Source organism: Haliotis rubra, unplaced genomic scaffold (genome assembly GCF_003918875.1).
Source record: "Haliotis rubra isolate DU_JTF1 unplaced genomic scaffold, ASM391887v1 Scf8, whole genome shotgun sequence".
NCBI classification, from domain to species: Eukaryota; Metazoa; Mollusca; class Gastropoda; order Lepetellida; family Haliotidae; genus Haliotis; species Haliotis rubra.
In genome coordinates this window covers 3,146,222-3,169,886 of record NW_025767523.1, presented here as the reverse complement: position 1 = coordinate 3,169,886, position 23,665 = coordinate 3,146,222, and the positions used below count along the sequence as shown (strand labels likewise).

At 39.6% G+C, this 23,665-nt stretch overlaps 2 protein-coding genes across 2 annotated transcripts in view; one reads left to right on the top strand and one right to left on the bottom strand.

Annotated features, from left to right (window-relative positions):
- Positions 1-3,391: 3,391 nt before the first annotated feature.
- Positions 3,392-6,620, top strand: LOC124261383 (endochitinase-like). Its single transcript, XM_046695696.1, has 5 exons — positions 3,392-3,522; positions 3,833-3,972; positions 4,822-4,901; positions 6,040-6,055; positions 6,423-6,620. Exons 1-5 carry the CDS (start codon positions 3,397-3,399, stop codon positions 6,586-6,588), a joined length of 528 nt encoding a protein of 175 aa, XP_046551652.1. The 5' UTR covers positions 3,392-3,396; the 3' UTR covers positions 6,589-6,620.
- A 5,488-nt stretch (positions 6,621-12,108) lies between these two features.
- Positions 12,109-23,665, bottom strand: part of LOC124261437 (ragulator complex protein LAMTOR3-B-like) — a 62,960-nt gene continuing 51,403 nt past the window's right edge. Inside the window, exons 5-6 of the mRNA XM_046695755.1 lie at positions 18,253-18,316; positions 12,109-12,517 (exon numbers count right to left, since the gene is read on the bottom strand). Coding sequence (XP_046551711.1) covers positions 12,444-12,517; positions 18,253-18,316 — 138 coding nt within the window. The 3' untranslated portion in view covers positions 12,109-12,443. The remainder of the gene's footprint in view (positions 12,518-18,252; positions 18,317-23,665) is intronic.

Genomic DNA, 23,665 nt, shown 5'->3' with positions numbered 1-23,665 from the left:
ACGGGCATGAACTTAAATATTGTGAGTAGACACAATGTCTAGCAGGAATACGGGCATGAACTTGAATATTGTAAGTAGACACAATGTCTGGCAAGAATACGGACATGAAGTTGAATATTGTGAGTAGACACAATGTCTGGCAGGAATACGGGCATGAACTTGAATATTGTGGGTAGACACAATGTCTCGCAGGAACACGGGCATGAACTTGAATATTGTAAGAAGACACAATGTCTTGCATGAACACGGGCATGAACCTAATATTGTGAGCAGACGCAATGTCTGGCAGGAATACGGGCATGAACTTGAATATTGTAAGTAGACACAATGTCTGGCAGGAATACGGGCATGAGCTTGAATATTGTGAGTAGACACAATGTCTGGCAGGAACACGGGCATGAACTTGAATATTGTGAGTAGACACAATGTCTGGCAAGAATACGGGCATGAACTTGAATATTGTAAGTAGACACAATGTCTGCAAGAATACGGGCATGAACTTGAATAAGTAGACACAATGTCTGGCAAGAATACGGGCATGAACTTGAATATTGTAAGTAGACACAATGTCTGGCAGGAATACGGGCATGAACTTGAATATTGTGAGTAGACACAATGTCTGGCAGGAATACGGGCATGAACTTAAATATTGTGAGTAGACACAATGTCTGGCAGGAATACGGGCATGAACTTGAATATTGTAAGTAGACACAATGTCTGGCAGGAATACGGGCATGAACTTGAATATTGTAAGTAGACACAATGTCTGGCAGGAATACGGGCATGAATTTGAATATTGTGAGTAGACACAATGTCTGGCAGGAATACGGGCATGAACTTGAATATTGTGGGTAGATATCTCGCGGGAACACGGGCATGAACTTGAATATTCTAAGAAGACACAATGTCTGGCAGGAATACGGGCATGAACTTGAATATTGTAAGTAGACACAATGTCTGGCATGAACACGGGCATGAACCTAATATTGTGAGCAGACACAATGTCTGGCAGGAACACGGGCATGAACTTGAATATTGTAAGTAGACACAATGTCTGGCAGGAATACGGGCATGAACTTAAATATTGTGAGTAGACACAATGTCTGGCAGGAATTCGGGCATGAACTTAAATATTGTGAGTAGACACAATGTCTGGCAGGAATACGGGCATGAACTTGAATATTGTAAGTAGACACAATGTCTGGCATGAACACGGGCATGAACCTAATATTGTGAGTAGACACAATGTCTGGCAGGAATACGGGCATGAACTTGAATATTGTGAGTAGACACAATGTCTGGCAGGAACACGGGCATGAACTTGAATATTGTAAGTAGACACAATGTCTGGCAAGAATACGGGCATGAACTTGAATATTGTAAGTAGACACAATGTCTGGCAAGAATACGGGCATGAACTTGAATATTGTAAGTAGACACAATGTCTGGCAGGAATTCGGGCATGAACTTAAATATTGTGAGTAGACACAATGTCTGGCAGGAATACGGGCATGAACTTAAATATTGTAAGTAGACACAATGTCTGGCATGAACACGGGCATGAACCTAATATTGTGAGCAGACACAATGTCTGGCAGGAATACGGGCATGAACTTGAATATTGTGAGTAGACACAATGTCTGGGAGGAACACGGGCATGAACTTGAATATTGTAAGTAGACACAATGTCTGGCAAGAAGACGGGCATGAACTTGAATATTGTAAGTAGACACAATGTCTGGCAAGAATACGGGCATGAACTTGAATATTGTAAGTAGACACAATGTCTGGCAAGAATACGGGCATGAACTTGAATATTGTAAGTAGACACAATGTCTGGCAAGAATACGGGCATGAACTTGAATATTGTAAGTAGACACAATGTCTGGCAGGAATACGGGCATGAATTTGAATATTGTGAGTAGACACAATGTCTCGCGGGCATACGGACATGAACTTGAATATTGTAAGTAGACACAATGTCCGACAGGAACACGGGTAGAACTTAAATATTGTGAGCAGACACAATGTCTGGCAGGAACACGGGCATGAACTTAAATATTGTAAGTAGACACAATGTCTGGCAGGGATACGGGCATGAACTTGAATATTGTAAGTAGACACAATGTCTCGCGGGCATACGGACATGAACTTGAATATTGTAAGTAGACACAATGTCCGACAGGAACACGGGTAGAACTTAAATATTGTGAGCAGACACAAAGTCTGGCAGGAACACGGGCATGAACTTAAATATTGTAAGTAGACACAAAGTCTGGCAGGAACACGGGCATGAACTTGAATATTGTAAGTAGACACAATGTCTGGCAGGAATACGGGCATGAACTTGAATATTGTGAGTAGACACAATGTCTGGCAGGAACACGGACATGAACTTGAATATTGTAAGTAGACACAATGTCTGGCAGGAACACGGACATGAACTTGAATATTGTAAGTAGACACAATGTCTGGCAGGAACACGGGCCTGAACTTAAAGATTGTGAGTAAGCACAATGTCTCGCAGGAACACGAGCATGAAATTAAAGATTGTGAGTAGACACAATGCCCGGTACATTAATGACATCATATTGACAGGCGCGCAGCAAGCCATTTTCTACGTGTAAGCCCGGTATGTCGCAAAGTTTTTTATTTAGATAGTATTAGGGGCTTGCCCAACCTTTTTAGCAGCAATCATGTGTAAGCCCGGGCTTTTTTATATAATGGTAGCTACGCCCCTGCTTGAGTGTTATGATAATCCAAAACTAATACTGGTTGTATGTGGCCTTGTGCATAGAGACCAGGTCACAAATCAGTTGTACTTAAGCAACGTTGTTCACAGGGGGTGGCACGTTTTGTTTTGTGCTCAAGGTGGTGTTAGCACACACTTCCTCACGCACAACCATTGTATGTATAAAACGAGACTTCTGTTTATCCAATCAACACAGGACGCTATGGCAAGCTACTGGGCCAACCTTGGAATACCGAAACACAAGCTTCTGATCGGCGTGCCGTTCTACGCGAAGACATTCTCTCTGAATGACACTACCGTGAATGGGGTGGGAGCACCTGCCCACGGCCCGGGGGCTGCTGGAAAATTAACTCATGACGCAGGAACTCTGGCCTATTACGAGGTAAATCATTAAGGTTTATATATTCACTGCCGATCTAATTATACTATTTTGTCCCCTTACCTTTAAAATAAGTATTTCAACTTTAGTTCCTTAACTTTTATTGAGTAGCATTACCTTACATACGTGTGTGTATTTCCTTGAAATAAGTTCTTCTTTTCGGTGGTATATATTATCTGAAACACGTTTGAAGCACGAACGCCATTACAAAGTTGTTAAAACTATCAGTCGAATCTCCAGCATTATCAGAGTATTCTATGTTCCAATGTTTCAGGTTTGCCAGCTTCTTGGCAATGCCACATCTCAGATGAGCGCCAACCAGTCAGTGCCCTACCTGGTGGACAATGAGAGATGGGTTGGTTATGATGACGAAAAGAGTCTACAAGAAAAGGTAGGGGACAGATAGACACGGGTACAGGCACCGCGTTACTTTTGTGTTAACCGCTAGCCTTTGTACAGACATTTTCACATATCTTTCTCTCCAGTGTTGCTTATCAGTGTTAGTCATATCTAAAAACCCACACATTAAAGGGTAAAAATGTTATATCTACAGACTCCAATTGATCACTTATCAGAATCGATTATTTACTGACCGCCGCCATATAGCTGGAATGCAACGTTAAACAAAAAACCCACGTCTTCATTGCCATTGTGACAATATACATTTAATACCGCCATGACTTAATGGCCATCTTCTTTAGGTGAAATACGTCATTGACCACGGCTACGGAGGCATCATGGTTTGGGCCCTGGATCTGGACGACTTTGGAGGAATCTGTGGCAAGAAGTATCCCCTCATCCACGCCATCAAAGATGCTTTCAACACCATTGTAGGCAAAAGGTGAATTTCTTAGGAAATGCACACAACTTGGACAGTTGAAAGGAAAGAACAAATATAGCTTTGTAGAACCCAGGATGGAAAAAGCTACCATAGCTCATATTTATGTTAATACTATTATCATCGTAAAGTAAGAACTTTCTTTCTTATATAAAAATCCATTTATGAACAATAGGTGTGGCATTAAGAGAGACTAAAGCAACGATGTTCCATACATGTAATATAACACCTCGTTTGATTGTTTAACTCCGCAATATTCCATCTATATGGCGTCGGTCTGTAAACAATCCAGTCTTGGCCAGACAATGCAGTGATCAACAGGATAGGCATCGATCTTCGCATTTTGGATACGATGACATGTGTCAACCAAGTCTGCAAGACTGACCACCAGATCCTGTTAGTCGCCTTTTACGACAAGCATGGGTTGCTGAAGACCACTTTTAACCCGGATCTTCACGGGTAGTGAGAGACCTGAAATACGATTGCCAGAGAATCCGTCCACATTTACAATAATAGCAACAAATCGCTTTCCATAATTGTGAGAAATATCTGTTAAGAGCAAATTCCATTATGCGATTCCGACAACACCATCAGCATGTGTTACTACCCTGCCCCATTGGAAAAGTTCATGTTCATCCAGTCATTGCTACAGTGTCATCCTTGACATGCATGAAGCCGTTCCCTATTGGAAATGAATAACAAAGGGTCCAGGTTAACGAGGTTTCACTACTTACAACACGTAACGGTTCATGAAGTGTCCGGTAGTCCCATGTGTTCCAGCATCGGGTACATCTACAGTGGTTCTGTCAGTATCTCTGAGGCAATCTATGTGTATGTTGACTTACGTTCCAGACAACTGACAGACTACGGTACGATTCCCCAGGGCAACGCTGTGGCTCCCACTCAGAACTTCAATGGAGGCGTCTCTGGAAGTAGGTTGGGTCATTTCCCGTATGATACTGACCATTTTACAGAATATATGGTGTCTGGCAACATTTACTCATGTTAGTGATTGCGTGTACTTTCCGTGCTATTTTGCTTTCAGATTTTGTGTCTACCTTCTTTGTTACCTTAATCCCTCTTGCACTCTGATTCCACCTCCAGTCTTGACAAGGACAACATCGTTTAACTTTTCCCTTGCAGACTTTGTCTTCATCTCCTGTCTTGACAAGGAGTACATCGTCTTTGTAGACTTTATATCCACCTTCCGTCTTGACAAGAGTTTATCGTTTAACTTTCCCTTGCAGACTTTGTGTCCATCTCTTCTCTTGACAAGAAGTAACACCGTTTAACTTTCCCTTGCAGATTTTATATCCACCTTCTGTCTTGACAAGAAGGACACCGTTTAACTTTCCATAATTGTGAGAAATATCTGTTAAAAGCAAATTCCATTATGCGATTCCGACAACACCATCAGCATGTGTTACTACCCTGCCCCATTGGAAAAGTTCATGTTCATCCAGTCATTGCTACAGTGTCATCCTTGACATGCATGAAGCCGTTCCCTATTGGAAATGAATAACAAAGGGTCCAGGTTAACGAGGTTTCACTACTTACAACACGTAACGGTTCATGAAGTGTCCGGTAGTCCCATGTGTTCCAGCATCGGGTACATCTACAGTGGTTCTGTCAGTATCTCTGAGGCAATCTATGTGTATGTTGACTTACGTTCCAGACAACTGACAGACTACGGTACGATTCCCCAGGGCAACGCTGTGGCTCCCACTCAGAACTTCAATGGAGGCGTCTCTGGAAGTAGGTTGGGTCATTTCCCGTATGATACTGACCATTTTACAGAATATATGGTGTCTGGCAACATTTACTCATGTTAGTGATTGCGTGTACTTTCCGTGCTATTTTGCTTTCAGATTTTGTGTCTACCTTCTTTGTTACCTTAATCCCTCTTGCACTCTGATTCCACCTCCAGTCTTGACAAGGACAACATCGTTTAACTTTTCCCTTGCAGACTTTGTCTTCATCTCCTGTCTTGACAAGGAGTACATCGTCTTTGTAGACTTTATATCCACCTTCCGTCTTGACAAGAGTTTATCGTTTAACTTTCCCTTGCAGACTTTGTGTCCACCTTCTGTCTTGACAAGAAGGACATCGTTTAACTTTCCCTAGTAGACTTTGTGTCCACCTTCTGTCTTGACAAGAGTTTATCGTTTAACTTTCCCTTGCAGACTTTGTGTCCATCTCTTCTCTTGACAAGAAGTAACACCGTTTAACTTTCCCTTGCAGATTTTATATCCACCTTCTGTCTTGACAAGAAGGACACCGTTTAACTTTCCCTTGCAGACTTTATATCCAAGGACACCGTTTAACTTTCCCTTGTAGACTTTGTGTCCATCTCTTCTCTTGACAAGAAGTAACACCGTTTAACTTTCCCTTGCAGATTTTATATCCACCTTTGTCTTGTCCTTGCAGACTTTATATCCAGGACACCTTGCAGACTGTGCTGACAAGACTGATGGGCTTTACCCTGATGCCTTGTCCTGTGATTACTATTACACCTGTACATTCGGCCAGACCATCAGAGAGCCGTGCCCCTATGGTACAGTGTTCCACAGTGCCATACACGTCTGTGACTTTCCACAACCTGATGGTGGATGCAGCTAATCCGGGACTGAGCTGTGGGTGTGTTACCTAAGTACATCCGCCTCTAAGAAGTAACCTGTATTCTGATGGGTCATTTCTTGAGAGAATAAACAAATTTAGGTGAATTTTGTTCTGGAGGGACATTGTATTTCACTCGGATGCAATACTGATTTAAACATAATTGTACGCCTGTCTGTATACACCAATAATGTCAAACTAGGGCTGGGCTGGGTCCAAATTTTCCACCCGGGTACCCCACTCCCTATTACCCTACCCTACCCTACCCGGATACCCGATATGTTAATTCCTGACATCAAATTCGTAAGAAGTGGCAATATATTCTTCAGCTCGGAGGCTAAAATTTAGAGTTTTCAATATCTTAATCGTGTATTACATTCAAAACAGGTGACTGTAAATAATGTCTAAATCTTCAAAGACAATACAACCTTTTAAACATGAAAGACTGACTGACTGACTGAGTTTGGTTTTACGCCGCTGTTAGCAATATTCCAGCAACATCACGGCGGGGGACACCAGATATGGGCTTCCCGGGTCTTCAGCACGAGGATACCCATCCCACTAGGCTGCCCCATGAAATAAAAGGATTCTGACTGAGGCACTACAATGGTTAAATCGTAGAAAAGGTTTTCTTCCTGACGTGACGAGCCAACGCTTTAACCACTAGACTACCCCACCGCCACAAACATGAAAGAATAACATATTACATTGTTTAATCTATTAGTCACATGATCATAACGGGTCCGGGTATTGAGACGGGTACCCGGGTCCAACTCATTATCCGCCCGTCCCGGGTATCCGGGTTACCCGCCCCAGCCCTATATCAAACCTATTTTATTTAAAGCAAAACGTACATTGGCATATTTACAGGGAGGGCTATGCAGTAGGGGAAATAATGTGGTTCATGAACTGTGAGACAGATTATTGGTAGGAGTACTTTATCTGTTGCGTAAAGCCCTACCGCAGCATACGACGTCGGCCTCCAAACAATCGATTCTTGACCAAACAAACGTCATTAGGAGCGAGAACGTAGTTGGAGCCACCGATAGGGCAGCATACCCTTACCTTTTCGCGAACACCTGCTATCGTCACTATTTGACAGTGATTTAATATATAGTGATGATATAGTCGGAATCGTGTAAAAGACTCCGCTGTTAGAGATCTCTTCTAATTACGGAATGGATGCTTCTTATCAGCAATGGACGAACGTTTGAGATAAAATGTCCAGTGTGTGTTAACAGCCGTTCTGGTCACCTGGTGGATCCCGGGACTATTCTCAAGTTTCAGACCGATAACCCACACCAACGTCAACTACAACAAGTGAGTGAGTGAATGAGTATAGTTTTACGCCACTTTAACAATATTCCAGCAATATCACGGCGAAGGACACCAGAAATGGGCTCCACACATTGTACCCATGTGGGGAATCGAACCCGGGTCTTCAGCATGACGAGGCTGCCCCCATCGTCCCACTAGGCTGCCCCATCGCCAACAAGAAATAAAAGTTTGTTTTAAATATTTTCTGACTGAGGCACTACAATGGTTAAATCGTAGAAAAGGTTTTCTTCCTGCATCAATGAGCATCGTGCACTTGTTTGTGTGTTGCATACCATGGATAAATAATACTACGAAATTATCTAGCTGAATAGTAGTAGTAACCTAGAAGCAAGCTGTCACCGCATGCAGGTTAATGATGCGAGGGGTCTCAGACGTTACCACTCTGGTTTCAGGAAGTTTGACCCCCACCCACCCCCACCCTTTTGAAATTAACTAAAGACCACACTAAAGTTAATGTAACATCATCAGTCGGATTCCCAAACATGGCCACATCAGACATGTTCTTAAACGGCTACACTTGCTCCCCATCAAGGCAAGAAGTGTCTACAAAATCTTCTGCTTGACCTACATGGCCCGTCACGGTCTTGCTCCCCCATATCTCTCTGACCTTACTCCTTACTCAAACAAACGCCGCCTTCGATCATCAAATCAAGAGTTGGTCCCTGCCTGGCGCTCGGCATTTATAGGTACAACAAGGACTGGTCGGCTCGGAGTCAGTATACTGTGTCTGAGTGGGGTATTCATGCTTCACTGCGGCATGGTATCTCAGTGGGCTAGCACTATAAAACCAGCTTAAGTCTGGGCTAGTACAAGCAGCCGCACATACACATACACACGCATGCACGTCGTCATATGAGCGAAATATTCTCAAGCAAGACGTAAAACCCAATTTCACCTCACCTCTAATCAAGAGCTTCTGTTTGTGCCAAACTTCAGGCTTAAAACTTTTGGAAACCGGACTTTTTCATATGCAACCCCAACCTTGTAGAATTCACTCCCATACAACCTTAAAGATGGAATCACGTTCACTGTATTTGGTAATGGTCTTGAGTGCAATATCTGATTTTGAGTTCAAGTTGATTGTGCGTTTCCATTGTGCTTTAGTAAAATATTCGAAGTTAGGTGTAGTATCTGTCTAAGTGGCAATGAACATAACTAAAATCAGTCAAACAAGCAATATTCAGTCATCATAGCTTGATCCGTTCTAATACCACCTGTGCACAGGTTTCTTAGAACATCGTGGGGGTATTCATCCTTGAAAACGTGTTGCTATATTAAAAAAGTCAAAATTTAAAGAACAGTTGGATCATATTAACCATATAGTGATGACACCAGAAGAGGCTGAGCTCCCGAAAGCACCCATCTTGACTGAAGGTACGTAAAGGACACAAAATAGTTTACCCGAGGCAAAATGAATTAAAACGACCCTATGTATTCTGTTGCAACAGACGACACTGAGTGCTAGTTTTCGTTATACTTGTTGTTAGTCTAGTATTTGTGTGATAGTTGAATGGACAGCAAAGATACATAACAGGAGTGCTGCGCTCTCTTGTGTCCAAGACAACTGACAGACTACACTGGTTCCATGAGGTACTGGAGTGGCTCCAAATCAAAACTTTAGTGGAGGGTCATTGTGAAATAGGATTCTGTTTGTGTTTTATTTTTCGGTTTGTTGTTTAATGTTGTACTCAGCAATATTCCAGCTATTTGACCACAGTCTGTTAATACTCGGGACCAGACAATCCAGTGATCAGCAACATGAGCATTGATCCACGCAGTTGGGATACGATGACATGTGTCAACCATTTCAGGGGGCGGCGGGGTAGCCTAGTGGTTAAAGCGTTGGCTCGGACGCCGAAGACCCGGGTTCAAATCCCCACATGGGTACAATGTGTGAAGCCCATTTCTGGTGTTCCCCGCAGTGATGTTGCTGGAATATTGCTAAAAGCGGCGTAAAACCAAACTCAGTCAGTCAGTCAGTCAACCATTTCACGGAGCCTGACCACCTGATCCCTTAGTTGGCTGTTATGACAATCATAGGTTGCTGAAGGCCAATTCTCCCCCAGATCTTCATGGGTATTGAAGTATGCATCTGTAGACTTATCCTAATAATTCTACAACTCTATGTAGGGATTCACACAAATGCTGGCCTAGGAACAGTAGTCCAAAGACGCTACTGTATTTGAGTTGGGAAAGTAAAAATATGATTACACTCAAACCAAAATGAATTACAATTATTTATTGATGATACGCTCTTCTCCAATAATACTGTAGATAGGTGCAAACCATGAATTAGGCTGCCTCCTCCTAGGACAACAAGGGGGGAAGATTGGATATGGATTATAACAATTTTCATTACTCTTTAGATGTATCCTCCATATTGTCAAACTTGTAGTTCCAACACCCTGATGGGAAATCTAGCTTATCGGGGTCAGAGCTATGGAAGTGTCACCTTGGTATGTCTGTCTCATAAAACATATTTTGCTTCTGCTGGATCGATCCTTGGGTTTTAAGTTGAATACTGTTCATGGGTGTTGATAAAGATCAAATGTCTACTCTGGGATGGTCGTCCATGCCAATGCCTGCCGCAAACTGAAGCATCTAGATATGGCAAGCAAAGACTGTTCTAATATAGTGGGGGCGGTGGGGTAGTCTAGTGGTTAAAGCGTTGGCTCGTCACGCCGAAGACCCGGGTTCGAATCCTCACATGGTGTCCCCCGCCATAATATTGCTGGAATATTGCTAAAAGCGGCGTAAAACCAAACTCAGTCAGTCAGTCTAATATAGTGTTACACAAGCTGGCATAATCTTTGTATTAAAGGATGACCATGTCCTGAACCAAGAACATGTTCTGTTTATGAATGATGAATGCCTGTCCTGAATGACCATCACTTATTTATTATCCTGTTTTAGTAGATTTTTACCAAGAACTATGAAAACCACCACCAAAAACATCGTAATTTGTTTCTACATCCGTGACCAGACTGATGGTAAAAACAAACAGAATCACTCTGACCAAGACAATTCTGAAAAATGAAATTGGTCACTTAATTGTCACCAAGCCGGTGTAACACACAACAAATTTGCAGCATTTGAACATTACCAGAAAACACAGGAATTGGAATAGTCGCTAGTTGCAAACATTTATTTATAACAATAAAATACTATGACAGGAAACATTATTATTGCACATACATTTGTAGCAACATAACGTGACGATCCCGCTGATAAGATTTACATACATAATGTTACAGTTTACATAATGCAGACTTTCACCCTTGGGAGGATTGTTACACTTACAAAAAAGACTTTCAAAAACATAAGCATGTTAAAGTGCGTAGAAATATTTCAGTAATGCTGTGAAGCTCAAATGATAAATAGATGTTATTCTTTAGAGGGAAATCTTGATAAGAATGTTATGGTGAACATTAGGGTTAGGGCTAACACCAGGGTCAAGGTCATGGTCAAGGTCAGGGACAAGCATAAGTCAAGCAATTTGTCAGGCTTAATTCAGGGTTGGTTTAAATCGGGTGAGGTCGAGGAAGACTTGGTCAGGATCAATGCCAGGGTTAGGGTCTAGGACACAGGCCTACCAAAGAAAACTTCCCCACTGTGCAGAAAAACGCAGAAAAGCCCACATTAATCGTGGAAATAGCAACATAAACATAATACCTTGCTACTGAAACAGTGAAAACGGCAACTTTAAATCGCTAACACTGCATCATAAAACGAGGAGCCCGCAACTTCGATTTTGAGCATGCGCACATGGAAGAGGAAATCTCGACCGCATGTTGACATTTTCCAGCTTGGACAAAAGTTACATTCCTTTTTAAGTATTTCTGTTGTGTTATTTAGCATTTATCATCATGATACTTGTGTGCACACATGTTTAGTTTACTTTCCATTCGTATGAAATGATTGACAGCAATTATTTCGACATATTTAATACTTTTTCTACGCGCGGGGATTCACGGTTGCTCGGATATTGGAAAGAAGCCAGGACCGTAATGCGCATGCGCAGTAGAGGTCAAAGTTCGCTGATATAAAAATGTTGCAGTTTCATAGTTTTTCGTTGCCGTTTTTACTGTTTCAGCAGCGAGGTAATGTGTTTATGTTCCTATTTCCGCGATTAATGTGGGCTTTTCTGCGTTTTTCTGCACAGTGGGAAAGTTTTCTTTGGTAGGCCTGGGACAAGGAGAGTTCAGAGAACTGGTTGTTCCGGTGCACCTATAGGTCAGGGTCAAAGTCAGGGTTGGTAGAAGGTCAGGGTCATCAGTAGGTCAGCGTCACCAGGAAGTCAGGGAGAGTTCAGGGTTACCGGTGGGCTATGGTCAAAGTTATGTCAAAGTAAGGGTCAGCAACCATAACCCTCAATATAACAGAGTGTTGCAAGTGACATTTCCCAATTATATGGATAATATGCCGCAGAATGTCAAGTGACAAGGCCAGCCAATCACTGTCCTCCTGACATGATGGCTCTGTACATCATCTCCATCACATGTTGGATTTGTTCAGGTGTGCTATGACATGTTGATCACTTTTGAAACTTCATTTAACACATCAGAGAGCTCGTTTTCCAGGTTCAAGATGTCACCTGAAAAAAACATGAACACAAAATTAGAAAACAAACATTAAAACAACTTTTTTCACAAAGAAATGGAGATCAAATGAATTCTTTTGCATTCATTTTGGGTATTGTACTTCTTACATGGAAAGCTTCAGAACCTGATCTTAAAACTAGCATGCAGTGTATGTGTTACACATTCAGGTGGGGGTTACATACCCTCAAGGGGCACAGAAATACCCTCAAGGGGCACAAACATGCCCTCTCAGGGCACATAAATATTTTCTTTGGGCTAAAAAATACCTTTTAGGGGCACAGAAATACCACCATGCCCCTACTTGTAAAGTGAGATTTGACATTTTTCGAAATAATTTTCACATCCCGTGATTATTGTTAAGCACAAAGGCAATTCAAATCTCACATATATTCACAAAGATTTGCAACATTAGTTTCCATCATATATTCTGCAATTCATTGGCATCTTTGAAGCTAGACTCTTGACCTCCAGATAACTGCAACACTATAAGCTATGATGAAGTGAGTTTATTTTTACGCCACACTTAGCAATATTGCAGCTATATGGCGGCGGTCTGTAAATAATGGAGTCTGGACCAGACAATCCAGTGATCAACAGCATGAGCATCGATCTACGCAGTGGGATATAGTGTCAACCAAGTCAGCGAGCCTGACCACCCGATCCCGTTAGTTACCTCTTACGACAAGCATGGGTTACTGAAGATCAATTCTAACCTGAATCTTCAGGGGCTATAAGCTATGGGGACCTAGATTGGTGTACCCACTTCAACAGGTTTGTCCTACCACACAACTCATTATATTTCAGGTATGTCTTACAAATGCATGCTTTGGGTTGGGGTTGGGAAATCAGTTTATCATGTATCCATTACATTCATTTGCAGAATGATGGCGACAAAAAACTTGGAGAAATTCCCCTTAGAGCTATATCATTTGAGACAAAATGAAAATATCGAGAGAATTGCATCTTACATCGATATTTGTGTTTACAAAATTGCAGTTGATATGTTGCAAATGTCAATCGTGCTGCAATGCTAGTGAGGAACATAAGAATAACATGTTAGCAGGTATATTGACAATAATTTAGGTTATCGGTAATTCAGAATCTTACATTCATGGGTAACGTGTTTTGTTACATCACAACTGCAATATTGCCTATAGTGACCATGTATATGGTTATACTACACTAACTAAACCAGTTGTTTAGCAAACCGTTTTCTTAGGGAGCGGGGCGGTAGGGTAGCCTAGTGGTTAAAGCGTTGGCTCGTCACGCCGAAGACCCGGGTTCGAATCCCCACACAGGAACAATGTGTGAAGCCCATTTCTGGTGTCCCCCGCCGCGATGTTGCTGGAATATTGCTAAAAGCGGCGGCGTAAAACCAAACTCAGTCAGTCAGTCAGTCTTAGGGAGCTTTCAGTGCAGATCATCTGGCCGATGTGATTGGATGATTTTGGAAAAGATTTTTGTATTTTTTACATGCATCTTCATCCAACAATTAAAACTGACCATGTTTTTCAATATTTAGTGCTGTTCTTTTTAACACAATGACTTGTACAGAATGTGACCACACATACTTTCAAGTGGGTGACCATCTGCACAGAACTGAAGTTGATCTGTTTAGCTTCCTGTACTTGGAATACGAACTGGTTGAGCTAGTTATTGCTTGTATTTTTATTGCTGCTTTAGTACCAGACTATGAACACTTAACATGTAGAAGATGTTGAGGGCTCTCGTTACCGATATGTTTTTTTAAGAGATATAACATTTTGAGAAACCACAAGGAAGATGAAAGGTGATCTGACATTTCATAATGTGTTCATAAAATCCCTGATGCAGTCTCCTTTATTATCTCCCTTGCACTACAGTCGAGACTGTGGATTCTTACTGACCAGATGAAGCATTCATAAAATCACTAACTAGTCTCCAGTATCCACAAAACAAGTAAGTGTTGCTGAAAAACAGCTCTAACCTGGATCTCCACAGAATTTACATAATGTTAGGCAGGCTAAGAGTGCAGCAACTGAAGAAAGCTTGAAAAGTCTACTAGCCCAAGTTGTGTGTCATAGTCATCAACTGAAAGCTTGAAATGTACTGTCAAGAATCCAGTTAACTCACAATGAGGGCCTTGGCTTTAAAACTTGTTAAAACTGGTTCAGATCATGTGCTTAAGATTTAGAGTCAGAGAGTGAGTTGGGCTCAATATCATGAGTGAGTCAGGTTTTATACCATTTTTAGTAATATTCCAGCAATATCATGAGTGAGTGAGTCAGGTTTTATACCATTTTTAGTAATATTCCAGCAATATCATGGTTGGGGAAAACTGAAATGGCCTTCACACATTGTACCCATCGAGGGAATCGACAAATTTAACGACATTTATAAACAAAAGACAAAGTCATCAATATCCCCCGCAATGGCAAAATACTCTTATGAATATGTGTACTAGTTATGATTATGTCAAATGTTTTGGTGTGTATATGGCAAAGTGGAAGGAGAGTATTGAAAGGTTTTTAAGTTCTGCTCCAGAAAGGAGCACTACCACCAAATTCAGTCGAAGCCAAACTTGTTGCCATGGAAACACAAAAAATATTTTATTCAGAATCCCAAATCTACCAAAACTCACCAGTACACTACCAGACCTATCTATGTGCCAAGTTTGGTGAAGAAATAGTGAACGGTTTTAAAGTTCTGCTCCGGAAAAGAGCACTACCACCAAATTCAGTCAAAGTCAAACTTTTTGGCATGGAAACACAAAAAATATTTTATTCAGAATCCCAAAACTACCAAAAGGTGCCAGTACACCACGAGACCTATCTATGTGGAAAGTCTGGTGAAGAAATAGTGAATGGTTTTACAGTTCTGGTCTGGAAAAGAGCACAACCACCAATTTGAGTCAAAGTCAAACTTGTTGCCATGGAAACGCCAAAAAAATATTTTATACAGAAATCAAAAACTACCAAATGGCACCAGTACACCACCAGATCTATCTATGTGCCAAGTTTGGTGAAGAAATATTGAAAGGTTTAGAAGTTCTGGTCTGGAAAAGATGAAAGTACATGGAGAGACGTTGCGGGGGATAAAAAGACTGAGTAAGAACAATAAATAGTTTTTCTCTTTATGCTTTGTTATTTCTTCATACATAAAGTTAAGTAAGATTATCCAGCTAATGCAATTTCATCACCATAATATAATCACTGAATCTTGTACAATGAAATGTGATGCCTCTGATTGGTTGAAAACCTGTGTTACAGACTTGGAATTCAATGCCTTGGTGAATCTGTCCTTTTCGATCCAAAATTTGACAAATATTCCATTTGGTGTGGCTAAAATGGATACCATTTTAATTAAAAATTAGTAGGATCAATATTCAAGGCTGACATGTAAACATTTACTTCAGGAAGAAACTGATAACTTGTATCAGAGACCACTGCTAGTATGTTGCACTTTGTAGATAAACATTATGTGTCTTAAAAATTTGTATGTGTTATTTCATATCTGATGCCATGAAGTTAATTGGGGCGGTGGGGTAGCCTAATGGTTAAAGTGTTGGCTCGTCACGGCGAAGAACCGGGTTCGAATCCCCACATGGGCACAATGTGTGAAGCCCATTTCTGGTGTCCCCCGCTGTGATGTTGCTGGAATATTGCTAAAAGCGGCGTAAAACCAAACTCAGTCAGTCAGTCAGTCATGAAGTTAATTTGAAATGATTTTTCAGGCATCAAATACTCAATTAAAAATAATAATCTGAAAACACATCTGGAAAATGTCAGTCATGTTGATATACAATCAGGTCATATTGAGCTGCCTTGTAAATAGTTATACAAGACACCACTGTCTTACCTTAGCTCACAAAACTGGGGGTAGTAAGTGAGCATGGATTTATGCCAACATTCTAGCAATATCACGGCAGGGGACACCAGAAATGGGGGTAATAGTGACCACCAAGAATTTACTTCAATGGTTGTTACAGAACATAAGACTCCTGTATATCGTAATATTGTGTAATGTACTGTAAGATATGATAATCAGGCCAGACCAAATTTATTTCTTGTTTTACAGATTTATGGCCTCAGAAAACCTAAAGGCAGGAGGGAAAAAAATAAAAAATAAAAATCACTAGTCAAAATCATTTTCCTTTTAAACACTAAAAGTATTTTATTTTTGGCAATTTATGAAGTTTATATGGGGCAAAAAACAATCAAAAATTATTTTTGGGGGTAAGTTTGCATTTTTGGCCAACAAAAACATGAGGAATTTAATTTTCTGAGTGGGAAAAATTAATATTTTTTTATTCTTCTTATTCTTGAAAAAATATGACCGGTGGATCCGTAGAAAACAAGAAATAAAATTGGTCTGGCCTTAATTTCATTACAAAACCTACATATTTCTTGTCAAGAATTGAATACAACAAATATTACTGTACATCCCTCATAATGCAATATACATTTTCTCAATACATTCCATTCTCCACATCTGTGTAAACTGGATGCAAATTTCTGCGCAGTATAAAATTAAAGGCCACTGTCAAGATGTTATTATTACACATTTGAAAGGCAATCTCATCAAATCAACTTAACCTTATCAACTTAATCAAAGCTTTTATATACAACTTAAGAAGTAATTTACATGCCATTTCCAAATAAAATAGATGAGCTTTCATTCCAGCGTTTATTTTTTCCAGAATTAAAAATGTATTAGAAGTAAAACGATTTAAATCAGCCAACTGACCCAAAGGTTACCCTTGTCTTGTTCTAGCCGTTGGCAATGGCTGTTTAAATTGTGTGTACATTAAGCCTCGGCAGATAAGGGTGCTGTTTCTCATCGATATGGCCGACGGATATTGTTCAAGATGCTGTAAGGGTATGCATCCAGCACAATGAAGCTGAAAAAACTTATCAGAAGTCTCAGAATAGATGCTCATAGCCCAGTGAAATATGTAGACTAAACCGCTCATATCAGTCGCTTATCATCTCCATCAGCTGTGAGTTTGTGAAGTTAAAGTTTTATTTTGTCGTGGCACAGTGAGGTCTGCCTACTGTGTTGTGAATATTGATGTATACTATCTGTAGATTTGGTGTGTCTCGTGCTCGTTTGAAACTTCACATAGTCTCGTGTTTGGAGGAAAGACAGCACGATAACAAGCCAAAACACAATAGAGTTATCTCCTAAATAGAACTTGTTTAGAAGGGTTGTAAATGAAGTTAGACTGTAAGATGAATCAGAACATCGTTAATGGATCTAGAAAATTCATGTGTGAAGGTAGAACAAACAAAATATTTTAAACATTTTAAGCTAAGCTCTGCCTGTTTTTAGGTAGACTGCTGAGAATATTTTAAGAAGACTCCTACACATTGACGTTCAATTGTTCATTTTGATCTGATATATCCTGATACAATTGTTCTAAGGGGGACTTTTTACATTTAGCTGTTCTTTTGATTAAATACATAGTTCAAATTATTCTTAGGAGGATTATTGAACATAAATACTCAACTTAAAACATTCAGTTGTTGCTTCTATTTTCATATAAACTGCTCATATTATTCTTGGAAGATTCTTGACTATAACGTTCAACCGTTCATAATTCATTGCTATAAAATGTTGAAATTATTCTTGGGAGAATTTTTTAATGTTACAGTTACATTATTCACTTTGGTTGATATGAACTGTTCAAATTATTATAAATGTTCATTACATTAAAACCAGTATAGGGCAAAAATCATCAGCCCGTTACCTGTATTGGCATCAGATTTGGCTATCATGGACACCAAGAGGGGTTGCTTGTTGAGCTGGACCACCTGAAACACAGAACATTGTATGTCAAACAAATCAATGAATATGCATCAATGTTTGTCACCTTAGTAACCTCACACTGCTTCCCCATTTCCAGTACATAAAACACCACTATTGTCAAGAGACAGTTCTGAATTAAAAGATGGAGGTTGTAGTAGAAAGGTCAAGTTCAGGTCAAGGCCAAAATTCAATGAAGGTCAATTCAAGTTCAGGTCAAGGTCAAACTTCAATGACATGGAAAAACACAGATAGTACCTAAGGACCACTTAAACCTTTGAAATGTATCTGTATTTTCTCTAAATATCTGTAACAGATGTCATACAGTGGAAGCTGTCTAAACCGGTATTCCCGGGACTGAAGAAATAATCTGGTTTAGACAGCGTGCTGGATTTCAGAACTGACACAGATACCTACTACTTGACCTGAACTGAGTTTTGTCACTCACATATACATTGTTGTATCATGTGGTTCTCTCAATTACTGCACACATTGACAATAAAAGACAAAGATTTGAGCTCAAGTGTCAACTCACTAATTACATGTACAAGTATACCCATACTGAACTATGATTAAATTATCTTTGGAGGCAGCAATGTAGTTTCAACACAGGATTAATTGGTGACAATACACATCCGGCCAACTCCTCGCCATGCGCAGGATTAGACAGCGCTGATTACTGTATAAAAACATATTCGGGCGGCTCATTTCATGTCAAGATCCGGAATTGACGGCTGCCGGATTGCAGAGCTTTTATAAAAGATGGTAAAAGCTCTAGCTCAGATGGGACTGAGATTTTATGCTTGTGTTGACAACTTGCCGGATTGGAAAGCCGCCAGTTTTGACAGCTTCCACTGTATTTGGGATTACACTTTTTCAGTATAGTACAAATTTGTACTTTGTCAAAAACAATAGCGCTTACGGAGAGTGACATGAGCCATTGTGAACCATTGTAAATCAGTTACCAAAGGCATGTCAGACATGACTTGAGGCTATGCATGCATCTGTTTTCTTTCTCTTTGTAATTATGTTTTGATTTCTGGAGTCTTGTTACTGAAAATAGCAACTACTGAAGGGAAGCCTGGAGCTCCTTGGAAGGAATGTTGAGAGTTGAGATACATGACACTACATTTTCAGTACACTCAATCGCACACAGACACTCTCACCTGTACATGGATGCAGTGCACAATATAAGTCAACATTGAAATATGGTATTTGATATTTAATAGTTTAAACATTTTATACACCTAAGTTCACACAGTTTTGTCTGAAAAATCTTTGGGTTGGTGGTTTCTGGTTTCTGGTGACAGACAGGTATTTATTTAAAAAATCTATATCCTCTTTTGGTATAAATATTTTATCAAAATGATATACAAATTATAAACATTGTGTCTGCAATAAGTTAAGCTTTTCTTAACAAATAATGTTCTTCCAAAAATTACATAACTATAAGTTAAGCTTTTTTCACATAACTGTTGTGACCTATTTTCATGCAATCTGGCCTCTTTCGAACAAATTTCACTTGTGATGAACACTTGAATTTACAATCCAGGAACAAATACACACCTGACATGCTCTAGATATTTCCTAGATGATCATGACGTTAATCACCAGTTTGTCCTAGACTCACTTATACTGCCCATCAAAAGTTTAGACTCACTTACAGCACTCACTATATGTTATGTATATATATACAGTTACATCGAAGATGAATTTCTCAACTAACTTTGGGGAACCATCTGCACACCTTATGCAGATGAACTGCACGAGGATCATGCATCAATTTTCTGAAAAGCATGTGTAAATATCATGCATGTGAACAGCTGCATTTTGGTGTAAAGTTTTGTTAAGAATTCGCCCATTTTCACTGAGTTTCATGATTTATTGAACTCATGAAAATAATTTTTTCAACGTCACGAATTTGTTTTACAATACATCAGTTCATGTGTAAACAGTGCCTTTAAACGGTATGGGATATTTAGCAACATTTAGTTCAGAACAGTTGACTGAAGTAAGTGGCTACATTTACACTAGTGAGTCTAAACTTTTGATGAGTAGTATATTCACAGACCACCCTCATACAGCTGGAATATTGCTGTTTACATCATTAAACAAGAAACAAACACATTTTCCCCAATTTTCATAAGTAAACCAATGAGGAAGAACACCATGCCTTTCAAGGCCACACAGTGTGAGAAGGTCATGCCTTAACCACGTGCATCTTGTAACCAACTCTTTATCAACGAAAATAGAATCAACGGTGAAATGAAACAATACACACATGCTACAATGTCTCTGCTGTTTATACTTCATCCACTGAACATCCAAAACTGAAACACTGAACACTGTACTACCACTCCCCAATGGAGATGGCCACTGAATAAACCTCAAGTATTTTCACTGATAACAAACAGGGCGAAATGCTTCTTTTCTTAGCTCCTTCTTATCAACCACCTCCATAACTTTAAGGACATATTAAGCTCTGCCTCTATTTCTAGATTGGAGTCTGGGACTATGTTTATGGAGGAATTGCACATCCGACATCTGTCGTTATGCCCAGACAGTTCTATGCTTAAAACATGGACAGGCCAATCTTTGTGATGAACATCATATTTGTCTTTCTGCTTGAATGTTTAAGAGCAATGTTCTTCTCAATTGACTGTCGAACTTCAGAAGTAGAATGGTAATCTTGAAATAATTATCATCAGAGGACACTAATGAAAAGTGCTTGAAATGTTTATATCTTAAAATTTCTTTACAATGCAGCATCTGTCAGGGATGTATAAACATATGATTTCTTTGGTTGGTAGGTTGGTTGGTTGGATGGATGGTTGGTTGGTTGGTTGGTTGGTTGGATGGATGGTTGGTGGTTGGTTGGTTGGTTGGTTGGTTGGTTGGTTGGTGGTTGGTGGTTGGGTGGTTGGTTGGTTGGTTGGTTGGTTGGTTGGTTGGTTAATGCTGCACTCAGCAGTATTCCAGCTATATGGCGGCGGTTTGTAAATAATCGAGTCTGGACCAGACAACCCAGTGATCAACGAAAGCATATAACATGCTCAAAGGAATGTGATGTTTTCTGTTAAATATTTTTTGTTCTGTTTGTTTGTTTATTTTGTTTCTTTGTTTGTTGTTTAACGCCGCACTCAGCAATATTCCAGCTATATGGCAGCATTCTGCAAATAATCGAATCAAACATGTCAGCGAGCCTGACCACTCAAGCCTCTTACGACACGCATGGGTTGCTGGAGACCAATTCTAACCCAGGTCTTCACAGGTTTTGGTTCTAAGAACGTATTCTTAATTAAGAGCTCAGAGAAAGAACTCTGCTCAGCAATTCACTGAAAATGTTCTTGGTTGAGGTGGTAGTTTTGAAACAGTGATTCATGACATACAATGTTTTCTGTCTGCTTCAAGACATACATATCAGAACAAAAAGAAAATTCCAATTTATGTTTTATGTTTCATATGAAAGGGTCAGAGGACTGCTTCTTACTTTTCTCACCACTAACATCTCTCTTCGCTTACATTCCCTCTCCCCACTAGTGGTGGTCCGATTAATTGAAATAATCAAAGATTGGTCGCACTGACTAAACGACCAAGCAATTGATCCTGTTTTCTCATAATCGAACACAAACAATTCTGGAACACATGTTTTCATTAACAGTATTTTTCACTAGGTTGGTTTTGTCTGTTATATTTCATAAGCACTACAAGCTCGTTCCAAGTCATGATTGAAGTTATCTTAAAGACACTAAGAAATTTATGTTCCTAACATACTAGTCATCCTTTAAAGATGTGAAATTCTGCCCAAAAATACCCCAAAGAACTACATGTTTTTGTCCCTTATTTTTCTGTGCATCAACAAATTTCATAAATGACGCTAACCGATTATTTTCGATGATTGATCGGTTGTAATGAATCAATCATCAATTATGAGATTTTAACCAATTCCCATCACTACTCCCCACTCCTACATTTTCCCATTGTTGGGATAATAAATTTCGCCCATATTTAATAGATTTTTTCTTTTGGGGGCCAGAATAATTGCACCAAGTCTAAGCAGATGAAAATGCCCTTTATAATGAAATTATTACCAGTTGAGACGGTAAAGATATTGATATTATCCTCCTAACATCATTGTGTTGTCGCATTATGGTAAAATGAACTCTCCCGAAGAACACTGTGATCGCAGAGATCACTGAGAAGAGGAAAAATACAGAACACTTGTCTTTTCTCAGTTCACGTTTGTTTCATCTTGTGACCTCTCTACTTCAAGGCTGTGTCACTCATGAAGATATCATCTTTATAAGGTAACTCGATGAGTTAAAATGTGTTATTTGAAACCAATATCCTCTATGTACATATCTAGTGAGGTGTTCTAACCATTAACATTGTTGATACGTTGTAAGACTGTTGAGACGTGTTTACTTTCTACTTCCACACCAACATAATGAGAAGTCTACCCTTTACGAACCAAACCTTGACATGCATCCATCATACTTGTTGTATGTATATTACTCACAATATGTTAAGGGGCACCTGATTATGTCATATCACAATAGTTAATCTGACATGACATGATCAAGCATCTCAAGTAATAGGATGAATTGGTTGGTCCTGAACTGTCATGCCATCATGGTCATGTCATTTATTTGTCGTGACATGTCAGATTAACTCAAGTAATATAGAGAATTGAGTGGTCCTTAACTTATATTGAGTAGTATATTAATAAGGTATGAATCATGACAACTGTCAATAACAAAGAAGAATCCTTGGAATTTACACAGTAAACACTACTGTATTTCTGATAGAACTTGATGGAAAGTATATTTTTCAGCTTACATATTAGAAGAATATCATCTAAAAAACACAATCATAAAATTAAATGAGTTAAAATATCTTATTTGCCCAAACTCATATCGTGAAAAGAAATTGACATAAAAATAATTTTAAGAAACTGTTAACCCTTGCAATGACAAGTAAACAAATGCAAGTTTGCAATGTACACACGCAGCAGCCACTGAAAGCCCCTATCAGGAAACAGCCTTATAAACATACACACACACAACCTCAATTACCAACCCCTTTGATGTAGCCAAAAATAACTGGCCAGTTCTTAACAAAGATCAAATACATTTTTTATTTGAAAAAAAAATAAAAGTTATTTCAAATCTTTCAGTTCACCCACAGTCTAAAAAAATAAAATACAATCTAAAACACGCTGAGCAACAGAAATTATATTTAATATGCACATCACCTACCTAGGATACTTGGTCAAGTTAATAAGCCATTATATGCAAGGGCTAAATGTGTACTGCACCAATGACTATTGCTTGTTTACCTAGATCATTAACCTAGCA